The 22,502-nt window shown below is 44.3% G+C and overlaps 1 protein-coding gene across 1 annotated transcript in view; it reads left to right on the top strand.

Moving 5' to 3' along the window:
- Positions 1-8,207: 8,207 nt before the first annotated feature.
- The window catches only part of LOC124802470 (transmembrane protein 87A), a 74,781-nt gene continuing 60,486 nt past the window's right edge, over positions 8,208-22,502 (top strand). Inside the window, exons 1-4 of the mRNA XM_047263259.1 lie at positions 8,208-8,457; positions 15,575-15,641; positions 20,967-21,064; positions 21,156-21,248. Coding sequence (XP_047119215.1) covers positions 8,350-8,457; positions 15,575-15,641; positions 20,967-21,064; positions 21,156-21,248 — 366 coding nt within the window. The 5' untranslated portion in view covers positions 8,208-8,349. The remainder of the gene's footprint in view (positions 8,458-15,574; positions 15,642-20,966; positions 21,065-21,155; positions 21,249-22,502) is intronic.

Raw genomic sequence — 22,502 nt, 5'->3', positions numbered from 1 at the left:
CAGTTTTTCTTGTGAGAATGTTCGTCAAAAACTGAAGCCATCTGATTTTCACAATCCCTCAAAAATAAACAAATATTTTCACTGCAAATAACCAAGCTTCCAAAATTGTCTTCGTAACTTTTTAAATGGCAATAAAATTTGTCATTTGCATCTAAGTCCTGGCTGTTGTCTACAAGTAGATTCCTGCACTTGACACAATTATGTAAAGAAAAAAGTTTCTTCAATATGTAACCAAACACATATCTCATACTGTTTTGTTCTCCAAGGTCTGCTGGAACTTCCACATTTGGTAGCTTTGTTGCAGAACTTGTATCACTACTGCATAACAACTGTGAGACCTTTAATGTTTGAGCAGATTTCATGTCCAGTATTGCCTGACCCCAGTCAATTCCTTCACAATTACTGCTTGCCACATTAGAAGAATTTATCAGTTTGCTTAGTGTACAGTTGTTAAATGCAGCACAAAACTGCCTTGGAGATGGGTTGCTGCAAAAACCACCTCTCTGCCTTATAGTTGAAAAAAAGTTTTCCAATGTGTCTTGGTTAATTTTACGTGAGAATAAGTACAATTTTGTTCCAGTCAGTACCTCGGCAGCAAGCATTTCCAAAGCACATATATTGCTTAGAAGTCCCTTTACACATTTTATCCTCAGGGAGTAATCTTTTCCATCAGAGCCTACAAATTTCCAAGAGTGAATCCATGGCTTCATCACATTTAGAACATCCAGATGCTCTGAATCACTCCTAATACAGTTCCTTAGATGCACAGGCCCTTTCACACTGTATGTATTAAAGATATCAAAAATGTCATTAACTTTCTGACAAAAGTCTGAAGTGCCAGTTGCAGATAATGGCATACTACCACAAAATACAAGTGTGTCAATACCAGCTGCCACTGTGTGGCTTAACACACGAACTGCAGTACCCACTTTCATTTTTGAAAAAGCTGGCAGTTCGACAGCTTTTTTAGTCAGCTTCGGAGCTAACTTGTATTTCCTGTGCAAGTCATTTGAATAGAGCTGAGAAATGTCCTTCCAAGAAGCAGTACCAACCAAACCATCATTTGATGTATGAATTATGTCATACCTAAATAGGTTGTTTCTGATGCTCTTAAACGAATGTGGGGCGTCATAGAAGAAATAGATCTTCTGCTCCTCATATACCAAACTTGGATTGTCTTGTGTAATTCCCAGTCTCTTTCTCCAGTCCACAAAATTTGAACCCTGATCAGTCACACAGGTCTTTACAACCAAGCCAATTTCCTTAAGTCTTTTGACTACATAAAATATAGCAGTCAAATGCATAGCTCCCACTGTTCCTTTACAAAAACAGTACAGCAATGGTTGTTTGAAACATGAAAAATGCCACTAATCATTATCACCAACACACTGTTCGCAATTTTAGCTGTGCGTGTAAACCCCAAGTCCTCAAAACCAATAACAGTGTCAGAAGTGCTGTCATATGTCAAATTTGCCATTAGAGACATTTCATCCAATGACATATTCACAAGTTTATCATTATAAGAAAAATGTTGCACCTTTTGCTTTAAAAGATGGAATATATTGTCACTTATCCCACATTTTATTTGTATGCCTTCCACATACCTTTGTAATGTACGCACTGATGGAAGCATAAAACATTCTGACAAAAACCTGTATGCCTGAGTGCTGTAATATAATAAATTTAGAGCAAACAGCTTATTTTCGTCTTTCCATCTTGCAGCACGTTTCTCTTTCAATGGCATGCTAATCTGGCTTAACAACAAGTCAAGGGCACCTTTTTTTAAATATCGGGATCCTATAGTCTTTAACATTCGTTTGTCCTTGTTCACTTGCTCCTTCTGATACAGTTTCTGTCGCTGTCTGTAGGCACTTTCCTTGTCCCGTAATAGTTTCGCTCGAAGTCTAGCGATTTGCACATTCTGACACTTCACACGCTTTTGTAAGACACGAACAGCTGCACTTAATCTAACCACTTCATCGTCAAAGCAAGTCTGTGTTGACGATTCACACAAATCTGGCACTGATACATGCAGAGTTGAACCGGCTGCTTCTGTGTCATAGGAGTGTTTTACTGCTTTAGATTGACTGTCGAATCTATGTGGCAGTTTCCCCTTCATCGTCAGCTGAGGTGGCTTATTTGGAATGTCAAACAGTGTGGGTACTGCATTCCACACGAGTTTGTTGTTGTCTGCGTTCATGAACTGGTTTTGTTCGAAATGTAGCGAACAAAACCTAATATTATTATACAGGTACACTGGGTCTTTCTTCATGAGGTCTTCTCGCCTGCTATTAACAAGCCTTTTTCTGCTCCTAAAACGAAACATTCATCATTTATACACATATAGTTTGCAAGTGAATCCTGACGATACAGTTTAGTAACATGATGGTATATACCTCTCAGGATCCTTAGGAAACCTAAAAAAAGACAGTTGTGGTGTCTTCTTCCTGTTGTTGGTGCAATTTATTGCGCTACAAACGCTCCCGCCAGTAAAAGCCATTGTATAAATCAAAATAAACAACCACTATTCTCTTTCACGATCGTGCCGAATTCACAGTGTAACCTACCAGCCGCTTGGGGCGCTGCTGGCGCTGTAGGCAACAAAATCGAGGCGAAGTGTCGCGACTGTTATATTAGACTGTGGTATTACTTGCGGTTGAGCAGCGATCTCCGGCGGTACACCGCAAGGTTGCCGCCCATCGATAGTGCGATTCCAGCGCTCATCGAAGTGCTAGGTGTTACAGGTGCCAGCCAGCCAGCCAGCCCAGCAGAGCCGCCGCGGTCCAGCAGCAGCAGCAGCAGCAGCGGTGGTCCCGGTCCCGTTCCCGGTCCCGGCTTGCAGCCAGCCAGCCAGTCCTCCTCCTGTGGCAGCAGCAGCAGCAGCAGTAGCAGTGGTCCAGCCAGCAGCAGCAGCAGCCCCGGCCCCCGTCCGCGGCAGCAGCAGCTGCGGCGTTCCTGCCGTCCGCCGTCGCCGTCGCCGTCGCCGTCGCCATCGCCGTCGCCGTCGCCGTCGCCGTCCGACCCTGGTCGTCCGACCCTGGTCTTCGTTCGTCTGCGTCTGCGTCTTCATCTTCATCTGTTCCCAGTTTGTGTCCTTTCCTTTTCGTGCTGTGCGTTTTTTCTCCCTGTCGCCATGTCCGCCCCCACCACCACCGCCACCACTACCACCACCGCCATCGTTTATACCTCACCTTCCGCCACCTCCACTACTATAACTTGGTGTGCCCAGTCACACCCCCCTCCTTCCATCCCACCTCTCCTCACTCTCCCTTCGCCCTCGCTGTTTGTCGCCCCCTCTCCCCCTTGTTCCTCTCGCTCCTCTCGTTCTGATCCTTTCCCCCCACTCCCCCAGCCTGTCCCTGCAGCTCCGGCTAGGGTGGTGGCCCTTCGGGCCACTGTCCACGCCCAGCTCTCCCCGTCGCCTTCGCCATCACCGCCACCACCATCATCATCGTCGCCGTCATCATCGTCGCCGTCACCATCGCCTTTGCCTTCGCCTTCACCGTCACCTTCTCCGGCGCCGACTGCTGCATCCACACCGGGACCTGTCCCTTCCTACCACCTCCCCATCACTCCCGTTCCTCATGTCACCACCCGCCCTTCTGCCGCCGTCAAACGCCCTAGTGGCACCCCCACCTCCTCCGCTCCCAAAAAGGCCCCGCCCCGACCTCCATCCCCCCCCCCAGGGTGCCATGCATGTCTCCCCGCCTGGCCCTGCTCCCACCTCCTCCTCCTCCTCCTCCTCCCCCCCCAGTTTATACAAATATCTCCTGTCCCATCCCGATCCTTCCTTTCTCAAGGCCCGGAACCTCTCCCTCCTCCTCCGCCAACATTTCCCTGGTGCCCCCATCTCTCTCCTTACTCCCAGACGGGATTCTGTTCTCATCTCCTCCCCCAGCCCAACCCTCCATACTGACATCCTCTCCCGTCTCCCCATCACCCGTTTTGGTCCCAATGTCTCCCTTACCCCTGCTCCTTCTCCATCGCCTACCCGCCAAGCCCAACCCCCGCGTCGCCCGCCGACCCTCACCGCCGTGATCACGCGGCTTAGTCCGTTGATCACGGAGGAGGAGGTGTTGGCGGAGCTCAAGGCCCATCCCACGCTGGAGGTGCGGGCAGTCCGCCGCATTTTCAACTCGGCCGGCCCCACCCGCCTTATGTGGGTTTTCTCTGAGGACGCCCCCTCCATTGACCGTCTCCTGAAGGAGGGTGCCCTCCTCTTCCACCAGCGGTACAAGGTCGACCCCTCCCGTTCCCCTCCTCAATCCCTGCGCTGCCAGAGGTGTCTGCGCTATAATGCGCACCCCACAGCTGAGTGCCGTGAGGCCCCCACCTGCCCGCATTGTCAGCAGGCGCACTTCCTCCGGCAGTGCCCTAACCTCCAATCCCCTCCCTCCTGTAATACCTGCAATCTCCCCCATCCCACCTACTCCCAGAAGTGTAAAGCCCGACCCCCTCCAACCACTCCTGAACTCACCGTACCTGTCCGTCCTCTGGACGCCCCCACCCCTCCTGGCAATTCCCTTCGTCCCCCCCCCCCCCCACCGCTGAGGACATCATCAGGTTCCTCACCATCGTCCTCCAGAAAGTTTATCCCTTTCAGCGCCCCCACACCCTCCAACAGATCTCCCTCGCCGCCCGTTCCATTTTTCACCTTAAAATGTACGCCACCTATTCCAACAACCAGGCCCATTTCACCTTCTCCCGTCTTGACACCCTCGTCTAAATCCCTGTCATGGCGCGACAGCACTGTATCCTTTTCAACAACATCCGCTCCCTTCCCGCCAACAAGAACCTCTTCCTGCACACCCTTGCTACCCACCGTGTGGATGCCTTCCTCCTCAATGAAACCTTCCTCCAACCCCACCACTCCATCCACACCTCCCCCTATCTCCTCCACCGCTCCGATAATCCCCTCCCAGTTGCGCGTGGCGGAGTGGCCATTGGTCACCACCGCCAGATCCCTGTTCGGCTCCAACCTCTCCTTCCCGACCCCACCGAACACCTGATCCTTAGTCTCTTCTTCCCTGGCCTTACCATTACCTGTGCCACCATCTATGTCCGCCCCAACGCCCCTCTTCCTTTCGACTTCCTCTCCCACATCGACCATACCTTCTCCTCCTACGTGATCGCCGCCGACCTCAACATCCATAGTCGCTCCGCTGCCCAGTTACGGAGGTGGCATCGGTTCCTCTCCTCCCTTCACGGCGACCTCATCCCCATCCCCCAGCACACCCGTCCCGAATCCAACTCCACTCCCGATGTTCTTCTCTCCTCCCCCAACCTCCTTGGTCGCATTACGGTGGATGTCCTGGAGCCTATTGGTACCGACCATCTCCCTGTCCTCCTCACCGTTTCAGACGGTCGTCGCCCCCGCCCTGACCCTCGTGATGACCCTCCCCCTAAGTACGTCCATGACTATTCCCGTGCCAACTGGAATGCCTACCGGGATACCCTCTCCACCCAGGTCGATAGCCACCCTCTCACCTATCGCCTTCCCGATGATGTCACCCATGCCGCCTCCTTTCTCCAGCAGACCTTGTCTGAGGCCGTGGAGGCCCATGTCCCTACTGTTGCCATCCACCCCCACCGTCCTACCTTACCCCCACAGGCCGTCCTCCTTCTCTGTGAATCCCGTCGTCTCTACCGTGCCTTCCTCCGCACGCGTGACCCGGACACACTACGACACCACCGGCAACTCCAGCGACACATTCGTAATTTGCTCGCGGCTAAGAAACGACGGGACTGGCGACAGACATGCACCCGTTTAAATGCTACCCTCCCTATAAACTCGTCCAAGTTCTGGTCCGCCTTCCGTCGCCTTACCGGAACTAAGCCCTCCCCCTACTATCCTCTTCTCCATGATGATCACCCCTTCCCTGACGCCCTTAGTAAGGCTAACCACTTTGCCTCCTACCTGTCCGATGTGTTTTCCATCCCCGATGATCCCCAGTTCGACTACTCCCTCTTCCCGGATATCCGCGGTCGAACTGACACCTCCGTCCCTCCCCTCGCTCCTGGTCTTCAGTACTTGGACAACATTGCATACACGGACCTCAATACTCCTATCACTACACAGGATCTCATTGCTACACTCCGCACAAAACGCAACACCGCGCCTGGTCACGATCGTGTCGCCTACCGTCACCTTCGTGAAGCTCCTGTCTCTTTTCTCTCCACCCTGGCCAGGCTCTACAATGTAGTCCTGTCCACCGGTTACTACCCCGACCTGTGGAAAACCTCTCGTATCCTCATGTTCCTTAAACCTGGCAAACCACTGTCCACTGTCTCCTCCTACCGTCCCATCAGCCTTACCTTGGTCTTCAGCAAGGTCCTGGAATCTATCCTCACCCAACGCATCCACCAGCATCTCCGCCAGCACCGCCTCCTTCCCGTTACCCAGTGTGGCTTTCGGCCGTCCTTCTCTTCCGACGATCTTCTCCTTCACCTCACTCATCTCCTTTCCGAACAGCTCAATTCCCGTCGCTCCGCAATCTTCCTCTCTCTTGACCTCGAACGCGCTTATGACCGCGTATGGCATTCCGGTCTCCTCTTCAAGCTCCAAACCTTCGCACTTCTCATTAACTACGTCCGTCTGATCAGTTCCTTTCTCTCCCGCCGTCCTTCCTATGTCACCATCCATAACACCGATTCCTACACCTTTTTCCCCTCCGCCGGTGTGCCCCAAGGCTCCGTCCTCTCCCCCCTTCTGTACCTGTTGTACACAGCAGACATGCCAGCGCCGTCACCCCCCACCACCTTCTCCAGTTTGCCAATGACACTGCCTTCCTTGCCCTTGCCCCCACCCTACAACGCTCCCAACGCCTTCTCCAATCCCATCTTGACCGGTTCACCGCTTGGTGCAACCAGTGGTTGCTCAAGGTCAATCCTTCCCAAACCCAGGCGATCATTGTAGGCAAAACCACCCCTTCCTTCCGCCTCCTTGATTTCTATCTCACCATCTATGGCCGTCCCATCGCCCTCACTCCCACCCTTAAGTACCTTGGCGTCACCCTCGACCGTCGCCTCTCCTGGACTCCCCATCTCCAGACAGTCCAAGCCAAGGCACGTTCCCGCCTCCGTCTCCTCAAGCTCCTTTCCGGCCGCACGTGGGGTCTGGACCCCTCCACCATCCTCCACACCTATAAATCCCTCATCCGCCCTATCCTTTGTTATGCCCATCCAGCATGGATCTCCGCTCCCCCTACCTTTTATAAATCCCTCCAAATCCTGGAACGCCATGCTCTCCGCCTCGCCTATCGCATCCGTCTCCCCTCCCCCACACAGATCCTGTATGATCTCATCCCCTTCCCCACCTCCTCCTTTTCCTTGAAAGGATACGGATCCTGTACACCTCCCGTAAACTTGATCCTCCTCACCCGCTCGTCTCCCCGATCCTCTCCCACCCCCGCCCGCTGCCGCTCCTGTATTCTCACGTCCCGCCCGGTCTCCATCTCTCCACCCTCCTTACCCTCTCCCAAGGTGGCTTCCGCCAGCTCCCTCTCCCTGATGATGCCCTCCTCCCCTCCATCTACCCCTCCTACCAACTTTGATCCTCCCGCCCTCCTCCTGTACTTACTCCTCTGGGCATCCTCCCTCCCTTCTCTCCCTTTTCCCTCCCTCCTCCTTTTCTCCCCCCTCGGCCCCCGGGCCTCCCCTCCCCTGTCCCTCTCCTCCTGTCCCCGTCTCCTAAGCCTTGGCATCCTCTTTTCCTCCCCTCCCCCCACCACTGTTCCCCTCTTGGCAGGTCCCCGGACTCGCACACGCTCAGTAGACATTCGCGCGCCGGAGATCACCGCCATCAGTGTATCGTGTGTGCCGTCATGTTTAGTGTTTTAGTTTCGCCGTCACGCTCCATTGTTCACCAGTGCCATCGTCTTCTTCAGTGTTTGTGCGTCGTGTCAACAGTTCGTAGTGTGGATTGTCATCAAGTGTGAACGGCTTCTTGTGCTTTTATGTTGTTGTGTCTCCTGTTTTTTTTCCGCCGTTTTTCTAAGTGATGTCTCTTCTTTGTTTATCTCCTTGTACTCTCCTCGGCTGAAGAGCGGCGTATTGTGCTGCTGCCAGCCTACCTGATTTGTTCGGGTGTCAAAACAACGATAAAGTAAAAAAAAAATTGCGGTTGAGTTCTGTTTGAAAGATAATTTGGTAGTAAGTTGGCAAAGCCAACGAATGTGAATACTAAATGACAAGAGGGTGGAATATCTTTGGTGTGCAGTGTCAGGTTTGTTGTGGTGGGAGGTTTTCGTGGAAGCGGCGTGTCAGAGGGGAAAGAGTGAAATTGTGGTTGCGTTTGAAATATTTAAAGTGGACATAATTGTTACAGAAAGTGAAGTTTTTAAGAGAAATATGAGTTTTTCTTCGTTGTTCGCTCTTTTTGCTGCCTGCGTTGTGTTTAATGCGCAAGTTATTGACGGTTTTCCAGAACAAGGAAAATGGGTTTTGAACTTGTATGATGTGAGTAATTTTCTGTTGAATTCACGACTTATTTAATGCAACAATAGTCACAGATGTTTGGCATATGTAGAGACTTGAAGTTGAAATTTGCAAATAAGTTACAGGTTTATAGGTTGCCTTGTATACGTGTGTTATTCGGTCCGCAGCGATTTGCATCATATCTAATCTTCGTGACTCAGGTGCATGATGTATCCGCGAGATCCATCTCCGGAGAAAAAATTACCGACAGCGCAATATTTTCAGGATCATCGAACCACTGTTCATGTTTGCCATCACTTGCGCAACTGTTGCCACCGTAATCTCCCAGCTTACATTATGTCCTGAAGTATGTCACGTTTCGGCCGATGTCAACAATTAAGCGCTAATTTTATAGTAGCGAATTGTGTGTATTGATCCTAGTATCGAAAGCATGACACGCATCCAGCTTTTCCATGTCACGGCAAATCACTGTCACAGTGAAGTTATTTTTGCAACGAATATTTATGACAGATTGCAAAGCCAGATATCCTGTCGTGCTATATGTGCTGCATTTAATCGTGTTCCTTGAGACAAAGAAGACAGTGAAGTTTTAATGCTCTTAAAAGAAAACTACTCTATCAGACCTCCCTCTTCCAGTATTACCAGTCTTTAATGTTGATGTCAATATTTCAGCACTTTAAAAATCGAATGTTTTCAGTTTTATGAGTAGCTTGGTAGGACCTAATAATTTCTGTGGTGATGTATTTCCTCTGGAATCATATTATTCACTTCTCATTTGTAAGGAAAATGTGGGCTACAGTAAAATGGAACTAACAGTTGTAGGTAAAGTAAATTTTCACATGTGGCTGTGGGTGCAGACACAAATAGGAGCCAACAAGATCTTTCCTGAAGACAGATTTCTTCAACTGGCAAAATAATGGTATAGATGAGACAAATTAACACATCTACTGATTTGTAACAAAGGCTTTAATGTCACATGAAGCACAGCAGGACAGAGTGAACGGGAAATAAACAATACTTCGTTAATAGTGAGTTATTTTCAATTTTCTGTTGCTGGATATTCTTTGACCTGCCGCTCTTGGTGCCAGTGAAAGTGAATATACTGTTACTTTTTTTTTTGTGTTTGTGTCACATTGACTGTGTTAGTTAAATAGTTGATAACAACAGTTAATTTTTGCAGTGATATTCGATGTGTCAGTTTAAACTCTAGAAGAAACATGTGTTAATTAATCCATGTTAACAGGCATTTGAAGTCCATTGCTGGGGATAGACACCCTCCATTTCATTTTCATTAGTCACAAATAACTCTTCGAAGGTAATTTCTATGGATCAGGGAGTGCTCTGCTGTTGGGTGATGACACCCAAGCATCCATATCTCTACCTTCAAAAGTAAGCTGTGAAAATGAGTCCTTAGAAGAGCTACCTTGGCACTGTGCAGTGAACTTGCTGTATTTGAATATAATGATAGCATCCAGGGAACAGCAAATCATGTTAGGGTCGACAGAAGCGTCCGATCCCACGCGTCGGCTTTGACCTGTGACGTAAGGGTGTTGTGTGTGACGTCAAGACGGCGCGGAGTTTGGTTTGAGTGTGGCTGTCTCCAGTTCTGTTTTATCTTATTTTATTTACTTTTCTGGTCTGTTCGTTCTATCTCGTGAGATTTTTTTTTAAATTTAAAAACACTTATTACTTATTTTAATTATCTGTTTCCTCGAATTTCTGTTTTAGTTTATTATATTTATCTTTCTAATCTGTTCGTTCTATCCCGTGAGATTTTTTTTAAAAGGCAAAAAACACTAATCAGCTACTGAAGCATCTTTATCTTCTATGGGTTGCAGGGGTTACAACCCCTGGGGAGGTGGGTGGGTATTCATGCATGGCTGTCTTCACTTACACGTTGTAACAACGCAAGGCGTCTAAATTTGTTTATATTTAGTTTGCCCCCCACCCAAAACACCCCATTTCCTGCGCTTGTTCCGTTAGTGTCATTAGGCTTCTTGTGGAAAGTGTGTGTGTTTGTTTTTGTTTCCGCCATATTTGTGACGTCATGGGTCAAAGCAGACGGGTGGGATCGGACGCTTCTGTATTTCCTCATGTTACTGGGAGTATTCCTTAGAGACTGTGGAAGCATCCATTCCAAGGTCAGCAGAAGTCATAAGTGGTGCATAGTGATTGTGTTTAGGCAGATGTTCCAATTTACATTGCAACATAGTCCAAGACAAGAAATTTTCCATCTTTCACAAAACAAATAATCCCTCAACCATTTCATACTAGCTGCATGAGTAAGAGAGTCAGCGAGGAGAATTAGTGTTAAAAGGAATTTAAATCCAGCAGTGACTGTAATGAAGGTTGACCGTCTCATAAACAAGCCAATGTAATTCTCAGATAGTTAAGTCACATAGATCAACATTTAATGTGAGCCTCTAGACTACGTACAGTCATCATCAGACGACTTGTGTGTGATGGCCTTTGAAATTCGGGTTGGAAGGTTTGCTGTTGTACAACCACCTCTTTGCTATGTTGCAATCGTAACATCTTACCTTTGGCTCCCTATAAACGCCAGTGATTAATGACATACTGTATGTGTTTAATTAAATTGTGTGAAGGAGAGAACTCAAACTCGTGTATGGAGATAGTCATATCCCCTTTGTTGAGGCCGAAGTAGTAATGCACAACATTGCTGAACCGTATATGGCTCTCATCAGCTGCATCGGAAGACATTCCATTCACTGTCAGCTACAGCTTGATACAAGTCCTTTAATCCAGTGAGCTTATAAGCCTTTTCCAGTTTGGACAGTTTGCCATCCATCCCCCCACCCCTTGGAGACAACAGTGCAGGAGGCCTTACACAAACTATAGCTAGCATGAGTATTTTTTGATATTGGAAAGGCATTATGATGCTATATGATTATATAGTATCCTGTAACAAACAAGCAAATGAATTTTGTGACCACCTCGTGATTATTTTGTAATGCTTCCTAGTCAAATGACACTTTTTGTAGTGAAATGGTGATGTGTTCCTTGGCCAGTACTCCCAAGAGAATAGTGTAATGGTGTTACTCAAGCAGTGTGCAATATGGAAGTGACAGCTTGCTACCAGTCACATAGAGGAGACTTCGAATTGCAGAAGAAAATGGATACTAGAAATAAGTTTTCAGGCGAAGTCCTTCCTCAGAAGTAGAACTCACACAACAACAACAACAACAACAAAACTCTCTCGTGCATAGCTACTGTCTCTGGACACTAAGGCCCAACTGCTAAACATATTTCGTGCTTTTGATGATCTATTAAGTTTGGGAAGCACTTAAAGTTTCTCATCGGATAAGTAGCCTACAAATCTGACTAATTATTAGAAATGGCAATGTTGATCTACCCCAAGTTACAAAAAAAGCACTATAGTGTTGACACCTCGTGTCATTAACAGAAGCTTTGTGTTATGAGGATGTGTTATATTTAGACGTTATGTCAAAATGATTTCTCCATGCATAAGTAGCAGGGAGGATGAGCACCATTGTCTTAGAGTTTCTTTTATTGACACAATTTTACATTCATCACCTCCTACCACTCATGATCATATTGGTACAAAACATAATCTCAGCGACAACATTAGTGCGTGCAGTTGCATAGCATATTGAGTGTCATTGTGTAACCTACTTGCCTACGTCGGTGAAAACCCACTGCTTGTTTCCACAGATTCTCTCATTCCCTATTACGCAGCAGAATGCCATCATATTTGTCTGTGTTTGGAACTGGGAAGTGTTGTCCCGGACTTTCTGAATAGTTTTATTTGTCGGACATAGTTGTTGGATTGCCTGCAGAGGACTCAGAGAATCTGAACAGATAGACAAATGTTTAGTTGCAAGGAAGGCCAGTGACTGTGGCAACAACCAAAGCTTATATACCTAGTTAGCTGCAAGGAGCCTTGACAGTGTACTTTGTCACCACTTTTATGCCTGAACCCAATTGTTGTTATGTGTAGCAGAGGAGTCACTGCTTTAAAAGCTCATATTTCCACATCCCTTAGTTTAGGCAATGAAACAAATTATTCTTTTAATGAATTACCAAGGAACCTCACAGAATTTTGATGCTTAAAATGATGCACTGCCCTTTCAAACTGAGGATAAGTAAAAACAGAACAATTGCAATTAAGTCAACATATAGTTTTATGTAGAGAAATTTAAAACATTTTCATTTGTTGCCCATTCTTACAACCTCTCTAAAATATTGCTCATCACAGAAGGACTCCAAGGGAAAAGATTCTACCAACTAATATCCATTCATGCATTTGGTAGATAATTTCTGCAGGTTGAATCATTCACATTTTTAATGCCTCCTGTATGTCACCTCCAATAGCTCTAGATTATCAAGAGTAGAATGACATCCCCTGAAGGCAACCTATTGATTCTAAAACCTAGATAAGGTGGACAACCCAATTTAGTGCTGCCTCTAAACATTTGGCAAGGGGGATACTACATTAGCTGCTGCTGGGATGTTAAGTGATCTATCCTTGGGTTAATGAACTGAACATTTATCAATTCCTTGCTTAGTTCAGGATATTGGCCTTATTTTTCTTTTCTTTCTTCTTAAACAAGGAGTTGTTTTTGGATTTTAAGATGTCACAGCATGCTGTAATGGATCATGTACATCCCAAGAGTATCATCACACGCCACAGGAAGTATGGAATTCATCACACGCCACAGGAAGTATGGAGTTGAGTTCCCACACTGGTGAGGGTTTGTAGAGTTCTTCATTTACAAAATGGAAAGTAATTCTACTCTTCTTCATAGCTACTCAGCAGGCCTAGGACCAGAAGATATAGTGCTGCGAAAGTGCTCAGACGTGACCTATGCTATATCTACTTTGGCTTGACTAAGAACTCTGCTATTCCACATGGCAGCCAATGAATGTGATGTATATTTGCCTCAAATCCCGCTCACTGGTTATAATACTACGTAGGAGCACATCTGACCAATTGAGAGATTTCAGAAATGTAAGCCATGATACCTTCTTGTTTCCTTCAATTGTTTTTCAGTCTTTTGTGCTCGCTGTTCGATACTTTGTAACATTCTGTGCAGATGGACTTGTCTTCAGTCTTTGTGATACAGCTACCTTGTGGCTTATAGCAGAGAGAAACTGTATTTTAGTAAAGGACTGGCTGTCTTCTTTGGTGACATGAAGATTTGTAAACAGATTTATCAGGAGTAGTAATGTGATCCATACAATACTGAACATATCCTTAGTACTCTACTACACCCATATGGCTATACAGTTTCCAGTTTGTGCTGCTGAGCACTCATTTTGGTATTTTTCTTTCTGGCCCTGTTCTCTGTATAAGATGGAGAGGAATTAAGAAGTGGCCATTGAAATGGTCATCTACCATTCTTCTCTGAGAAGAGTGTGCATGGGCAAGAGACTAAACTAAGAGATAAATTGAGGAGAACATTTCTCTTCCCTTGCTAAAGTGTGTCATTCATCCTGTGTTAAGGAGGCACATAATCTTTTGAGTATACAGTGTACTCAACAACTCATTGCCTTAGGCAAGTCGAATTATAGCCCCATAGAGTACTACAAGCACTGTAGTCATCCAAAAGAAGAAACAGTCAAGGGAGGTTGTTGATGAGCTCTTTGGCTGCCTCACTGCCTAATATCTTTTGTGGTATCAGATAAATGGAGCACGCTTTTACTGACAGCTCTAGTGGCCTGTATGCTGGGACAGCAACTGCTTCTAGTGTGGTAGTTAAGGTGACAGGTGGAGAATGGTGTGAATTATTGTTTGACACTGCCCACCCTCTTTCAGTCTTTCAAAAATAAGAGAACAAGTTTGGGGTTTAACATCCCAGCAGTGATGAGGTCATTAGATAAAAATGTTTGGATTGAGGATGGATGGGGAATGAAATCAGCCATGTCTATTCAAAGAAAACATCCTCCATTTTGCTTCAACGATTTACAGAAACTGTGGAAAACAAAAGATGATTTGGACCACCACCCTCCTGAATATGGGTCCAGTGCACCATCTCTCTTGGTATGTTCCTTTCACTACTGAGGCTAAAGGCACTCAACCTACACCCTAGTATTTCCTCTATTACTGACGTTATTTTTCTTCCCTTTGTATTTTTGCCTTTGCAGTGTTTCTAAGGCCTCAGCTATTGGTGGTGGGCCATAGAAACTTATTTCATGCTACCAACTTTCAGTTCCAAGTCTTCAGTATTAGAGTTGGGTGGAGTTTTTCTCCCTGTTGCTTAAACCATTTTATTGCCCTTTGCTTGCCTTAGATTGTGACCGGACACTAGTTGTACAACATATACACTGGCACAGTCTCGTTATCTGAGAATGGTAGATACCAGTCTCTGTGAAGACATTAGCCTTGCAACAAGCACTCACAGGAATGTGCACCTTAGGTATTATGAATATACCAAAACCAGTGAGATGCACTTTCTGTTGATAGAAATTCATTACATTACGACATGGTGATAAGGCCAAGTTGTTCCCACAATCACCAGATTTTAATTACTGCTTGAACAGTGTCGGAACTTAAGTTCATAAGCTATAGAATAGGGACAAGATATTTTGTGATCAGAGCAGCAAGGAATAGCTAGCATTTCTAATGGGGCGTGCAGTAATGTCATAAATCCGGGACTGGAATTCACCTTTGCTGTTAATTGGGTCCAGTATCTTTTACTTTTTATTTGTTTGATGGAGTAAAAATATTTTACACTCCCAAGATTCTCTCTATCAATCTGGAGTCCAGGCAAGCAGAGGCAATCAGCTGATTGGCTGCTTTTGCTTATACTACCCTTAGATTCCCTTCCCAAAGGAATTTCCAATTAAACTTCCTGGCAGATTAAAACTGAGTCAGGCTGGAATGCTAATCCAAAACATTACTTTTTTGTTTTCAGTTGCTACAAGCACACGCTCATTGAGTTATTAATAACATATCGACAGTATCATTTTGAAACTGGATTAATAATTCAAAGTGGAGACATCAAGCATTAAGTCATCCCATTAGCTAAAATACTAATGTCTGTACTCAGACTTGTGCCAGGAGGATTGTGTGTGTCCTCTGTTGTTTTTCATGCATTTTTTGTTTGTTTATTGCCATTTGGAGGCAATATTCTACTCAATTTTTCTTACTTTTTAGATGATTGAAGAATATCATGAGTCTATTCCCAAGAGTTTGTTCAATGGATCAGTGGCAACTGTAAGAGGTAAGAACAAATTTATTTGTGTGTGTGTGTGTGTGTGTGTGTGTGTGTGTGTGTGTGTGTGGGCGCGCGCACTTTCAGTTTGTCAACATATACTCATTGTAGCTGCTTAGTTTACCAGAAGAGCAGAAGTTGGGCAGAATGTCATAATCACAGGAGAACTGGGAACAGTATCCTGATTAAGATGGTCATTCCCTGCCCCATATTGTCACAGGGGATAACATGTGGTGTGATCATTTAGAGCTGGAGAGCAATCGCCAGAGCCAATACATGTGGATTCACCCACACAGAAAAAATCCAAACTCATGCATACCAGCACTGGGAAAGTCATAGTGACCTTTTTCTTTCACTGCAAGGGCCTGCTGATCATTGACTTTCTGGAGCACTGTGCCACAATTAACGCACAGTGGTGTGTGGACACACTGCAAAAACTGAAGGGCTCCTAATGCGTGTTGACAGGCACCCTCTATACATCCTCCAAACAGTTCTGATCCCCCCCCCCCCAACACAATTACAATATGTGTGGAGACATAAAGAAAGAGATTCACGGCCATCGATTTGCTTCTGACAAAGAGGTGCATTGCCTGGGTACAATCATGGTTCTGTATATAACCACAAACCTTTTTCCATGCAGGCTTTGACTGTATTGTCTCATAGTGGGATAAATGTATTAACAGTTATGGTGATTGGGTTTTAAATAATAAACAGTTTACTTACTTTTTTCCATGTGCCTCATTTCAATTTGACTGCCCGTTATCGAATAATAGTTGTCAGCGGACAACCAGAGTTTTCCAAATTCTCAGAGGTTTCTGTAAATTGCTTCAGGTAAATGCCAGATTGTTCTTGAAGAGTCATAGCCAGTTTCCTAAGCTTGTCTTTCCTGTCTGACATAATACTCCTCTCACCATGAATTTGTTGTTCTTTTTTTGTTGCCTAACAAAGGTATGTGAAAGAGTTATATTAATAAAAACACACATCATGACAGTGCTTTGAGATGTTGACATAGTTCCACCAATCACATTCATGCGTAGACTTCTAATACTTTATTTGCCCATGATTAAATATATTAAATCTATGTCGACACATTCCTCTAATGCAGACAACCTTGTAGGTGGGGCAACCACAGCTATGATTATTCATCTAGGGTATTACTAACCACTTCAGCTCTATTTGAAAATCTCAGAATCTTTTTTCCCAGGATTCATTTTCCATCAAAACAAAACACCGCTGAAGAACAGTATGTCATGGATTAAAAACTGTCAGATTCCAGTGTAGTGGGTGGGTTCAAAACAAATCATATCATATAGTGATCGCTTCTCCGATCTGTTTGGAACCATGTATTGGGGATGCAGCCATGTGCTCTGTCATGACAATGTTGTGCACCTGCATTGTAGAAATGGGGATGACAACATGCTGCTAGCAAGCTTTACTATTTTGAAAGACGCAGCCAAGGTGACGAACTCCAGTGCTTCATTTGTCATCCTGTAAGACAGTGGATTTTATGAATTTCAAGTGAACCCGACAAAGGTTTGCAATTGCTAAATATGTATGGGAATTGGACATATGTCTTAATTCCTTCCTTACCCTCTCTATATCTATCTCCTTGCCCTACACCTTTCTCTGTCCCTCACTCCCTCCTCCCTCTCCCTCTTGTTCTCATTCTCCTTCCTCTCTTTGTCCATCTCCTCCTTCCCCCTATCTACGTTCATTTCCTCCTCCTCCTTTGCCCCTCTCCTCTTTTGTCAGACTTTGAGTTTTGTTTATTGGTGTTGCTAAGGAAACCTTGATTGCGAATTGAAGTCTCTTAAAGTTAATGGATAAATCAATTGGGTCATTGGTACAGAGGCCATGAGAGAGACTTTTTCAGGTGCTGAATCTATCAATATAGTAATTCAGCAATAGTATTTTGCATGGTTTTAATCTTCAAATGGATAGGAATACAAAGTTTCAAACAATTCAGATGTAATAGTAGTATTCTAATCATAAATCAATAAGCTATATGTATAAGTCTCCTGTTTTCTGTTAAAACCAACTATGAGGAATAAATTGAAACAGCACATTGTTGTGTATACAAATTTTGTTTAAAATTATATATAAGAAGAAAGAATATATACAGGAGAAACAGCTTGTCTAATGGTTTAAATGCCCCGATATCGTAGTTAAAATCACATGTGAGAAAGAATGAGAAATAAAACTAAACCACGTGTTTTTGCAACACAGCACTTTTTTTCTCACAATCAGTTTTAATAGAAAAACTGCAGTGGTTTTTTATATAACAATATATGGCTCCTATCTGTCTGGATGTTTATCAGAGTATTGTGCAAGAATTTGAAGTAAATAGATCAAGAAATTTTCGAGATTTTTGCTAACAACATTTGCATATTATGTCCTAATATATTTATATATTATATATCTTTCAAAAAATAGCCTTTAGCCATGCAAATTTTATTAGAGCATTGTGTGAAAATTTGAAGTAAATTGGTAAAGTTTTTTCTTAACTACCTCAGAAACCTGGCTCCCTGGGCATCGGCATGGCTCCACCCCACCCTAGAGCTGACCCTGGGATGAACTGGTGTTACAACAAATGAATCTTCCTATAAAATCCACTGTGCAACCAAAGCTGTAATGTTGATTATAACTAAAAATAAAAATGTTGAACAGAAGAAAGCAACCTGGGGCAACAGAAATTGAAAAACCAGGCATTAAAAGAACATGCAGTTAAAAAGTACTGGTTGGACATGAGAAAAACTGAAGAAGCATTGAACTTATGAAGTGTCAAATAACAACAGTTGCCAGGAAAGATGTAAGATACAAATCAAAGATCATCCAGAACAGGAGAAAGCAAACAATGTCAATCCTACTAGAGGCTGTTTGATCAGAGCTGATGTGACAAGTTGACGCAAACATTGAAAAACCAGAAAAAAAGTGACAGCATCATCAGGTGGAGTTGGTGAGGGGAGGAGGAGGCAAAAAGTAATAAACTTGGAAGGAAATTCAAACAGTATGGAATAACAACAATATTGTGAAAATGGTATATTGCTACTCACCATATAGAGGAGCCATTGAGTCTCAGACAGGCACAACAAAAAGACTGCTATGCATTTAAGCTTTCGCTCAGAAGACATCCTTCAGAAGTAGAAAACACACACATGAAATCACTGCCCGTGGCCACAGCTACAGCCAACCACAGTGGCCAGAAACAATGATCACCTGTGTGTGTGCGTTGTCTTCTGAAGGAGGTGGTTTTTTGGCCAAAAGCTTAAATGTATAGCAGTGTTGTTTGTATGAATGTGTGTGTCTTTTCTACATCATAACGTCTTTTGGCCAAAAGCGGAGCAGTCTTTTTGTTGTGACTATCTGCAACTCAACATCTCCTCTATATGGACAAAAGGAAAATCATCTTTTTTTTACCAGTTTTATTAACTTTCTTCTTCTGTTTTATTTTGCAAAGAAATTAGTGATCTTCTGCTACCTCAGTAAACTCTAGCATTCCTGGTGAAACACTACATTCTCTGTTGCAAGCAATGTTAAAACTACAGCATTGTCTACCTCCGTTGTAAGGATGTACTTGTGCAATGTTTCCAGTGAGACTTTGCCTCTTTCAAAGTCACAATGTAATTGTTTTCTCTCTTCTTTTTCTTCTTCTTCTTCTTCTTCTTCTTCTTCATCTTCATCCCAATTTTCATATTCTTCTGATTCATTATTGTCTTCATTCTTGTCATCTGGAACAGTCAGAATTTTTCAGTGTCAGGTCCTATAGACTTCCATGTGATATCAAAATGTAAGAAACAGTCAAATGTCATATTTTCTCCTGAGTCAGAAAGAAGACCCAATGTATTGTGGAAACCTAAGCCCATTTCTCCAGTCTCCTACTGTTGGTTGTGTGGCTTCTTGATGAATCCACATTTCTTGAAACAGTACAAAATCATGGCCAGGATAATATTTTTCAATGCTGTATAGCCAAGCTCGTCACTGGCCTCTGACCATCTTTATTAAATCTCTCCATCACTATTGACACAATATATTTGTGGTGAAATGTATGATGGAGTAATTAATTCATAAAAAATAGTTCTTTGCTCTTTCTACAGTTTCAGGGCAGATCTTAACAGCCAAATTTTTAAGACTCTTGTTCTGACACAGTATGTAAATATTGTCCATTTTCACATACATGAGTTAGCAATTGTTAGACATTACTGATATTGCAAGCATGTGATATTGTTTTTCTTGTGAACTCTGCATTTTGCGAGAACAAGTTAACAAAAGTTCTCGTGTCAACACAGAAGTGTAGTACAGTGCAATGAAATTAAATTAACTGACTTCCCCCACTAAAACAAATCCAACATCATGTCTTGGTCAACTGTTCCACCAATCATTAAAAGTTTTCCTGGCCATCCGATGGAATACAGGACGCCATACCTTTGTCTTACTTTTAACATACAACACTGTCCAATAATCAGGGTGCACTCGTGACACTCAGAACACATAGGTACCCAATGTTATACTCTAATGTGTTGACAGAGGCATGATATTGGATATATTTTAATGAGAGGAAAATATTTTTGCCATGAACCTGAAAGTGGGAGCTTCTTTTCACAAAATGTGTAGTTCAACAAGAACAACAGTAATCAGGGCTTGAATACAGCTATTCGAGATACAGTTCTGAAACATGTTTTTTAATGCCACATGTGTGACTGTTTTCCTTTAGTGTGTGTGTGTGTGTGTGTGTGTGTGTGTGTGTGTGTGTGTGTGTGTGTGTGTGAGAGAGAGAGAGAGAGAGAGAGAGAGAGAGAGAGAGAGAGAGAGATACTGACACACAGTCTTAACATACAATGCTCAGACTACTGTGGTAGTGTGTTGTCCACGGAAGATATTCCAACTATGAAACATGCTTTTCACTTGTAAAACTTCATCACAAATTTACGTGCCTGACCTTTAGTGATCATTTGTGTCAGAATGTAGTTAGATGAAGTTAGGTGTCACTTCTTCCTGACATTAACTGCCGACTTCATGCATTCCTTTTTAGTCAGAATCGCTGTATGGAAAGAGATGTATCTGTAGTACTGTGGAATAATTATATATTGTGAGGGGTCTCCAATAGTTTGAAAATTGATTGTAACTACTGTTTATTTATATTCTTACTTGAGCCTTGTAGTTAATCAGTAAGTAAATGAACAAGCACATCTGCTAAAAGTTATTATACACAGTCTAAAATTCTATTTTTAAATGAAATAAAACAATGAAATACATAACTGTTTTTCTTCCCTTTGAATATTTAGAATTGTTTTCAGATAACACCCATTCAATTCTGAGTTGCTTTATTGTTTGCAGTTGATTGCTCTTCTGACTCATCAGAAACTGATTTGGTGCTAAAAGCAACAATGTATGAACTGCATTGCTGGAGTGAGATTTTTCAGCGAGGGAGCCCTGTAAGTCAGTTCAATAATCTTGTTTCTCTGCAGATACTTATCTTTCACTGTTTCTGCAAAGCTCACTAATTTTTTTTCTTTTTTTCCATAGGAATACGATGATGAAATCATTGAAGCTCAGGTCCCAGCTGACAACAAAACTTCAGAGACCAGGAAGATATTTAGATGCATGAATTCGAGACAGGTGTGTACCTTAAAGACGTTGCATTTGTTGTGCAATAATGTTTCACTTGCTTGAACTGTAGAAGAAAGTTCTGCTTTCCTGACAAATTTTGCTTCCAAAGTAAGGAACTTTTTATCCTCTCTTTCAGAAGTTTGTCCCTCCTGCGGGCCTGGGGGTCAGAATAGGCCCGAGGTATTCCTGCCTGTCGTAAGAGGCGACTAAAAGGATTCTTACACCTTTCAGTCTTTATGTGATGGTCCCCTGTAGGGTTTGACCTCCATTTTTCAAAATTTTCCCAAAGAGTGAGCCAATTGGTAAAGGGCAATTTACATGGTGCATCGTGCATTGAGATCTTTAGCTCACTTTCTCGTCATGGCATTGCAGTCCCACTCATCCTCCATCTCTTGAATGAGGACACCTTCCTGGGTGCTTTTCCTCCACCAATTATGCAGTGTAGTTTTCTGCGCCAGCGAGGACCATGGAATTCTTTGCACCTCATATCCAGTACAGTAGCCAGTTCATTGTGGTGGGGCCGCCATGTACCCTGTTGGTTGTAGCCCTTGACTACACAGGGATTGCTCTGCTGACGACTGAACCGTTGACTCCCCACGTATGCCAAGGAGTAGATGCCTGTCACCCTGGGGCATCGGGACTCCCGGCAATGGCTATCCTGCCAGGTGGCCTTTGCTGCAGCTGGGTGGTGCCCTTGGGGAGGGCCCCTGGTCGGAGTGGGTGGCATCAGGGCGGATGATGCACGATGAAGCATACCACGTCGTCACTTGCTGGTGTTCAAACACCAGCTGTCTCTAAGTGTTCCAAGTCTCAGTACAATGCAAGGCAGTATGATGCTAAATCGTTCCTCTCCCTGGCCACACCGTGCGAGGAACACCAAGCTAAGGATGCCAGAGAACCTTATTCACCCTGGTACCTCATATGTATGAGAGCTGATGGGGACTCCTTTCTCTTGATGATGCCTCAGTTTTTTGCAGAGCTTTTAGAGGACAAGTTTGGGGAGGTGGAGGGCTTGTCCAAAATGGGGTCAGGGTCAGTCTTGATAAAAACAGCATCCTCTGCCCAATCCCAGGTATTACTCTCTTGTGACAAGCTGGGGGATTTTTCCATTACCATCATGCCTCATAAGAGCTTAAATATGGTTCAGGGTATTATATTCCACAGGGACCTTCTTTTGCAGTTTGACGACGAGCTGCATGCCAACTTAGAGAGATGAGGAGGTCATTTTGTCCAGCGTATCCACTGGGGTCCAAGGGATAATCA

Source organism: Schistocerca piceifrons, chromosome 6 (assembly GCF_021461385.2).
Source record: "Schistocerca piceifrons isolate TAMUIC-IGC-003096 chromosome 6, iqSchPice1.1, whole genome shotgun sequence".
NCBI classification, from domain to species: Eukaryota; Metazoa; Arthropoda; class Insecta; order Orthoptera; family Acrididae; genus Schistocerca; species Schistocerca piceifrons.
The sequence above is the reverse complement of the archived record's forward strand: the minus strand, read 5'-3'. Positions and strand labels throughout refer to the sequence as shown.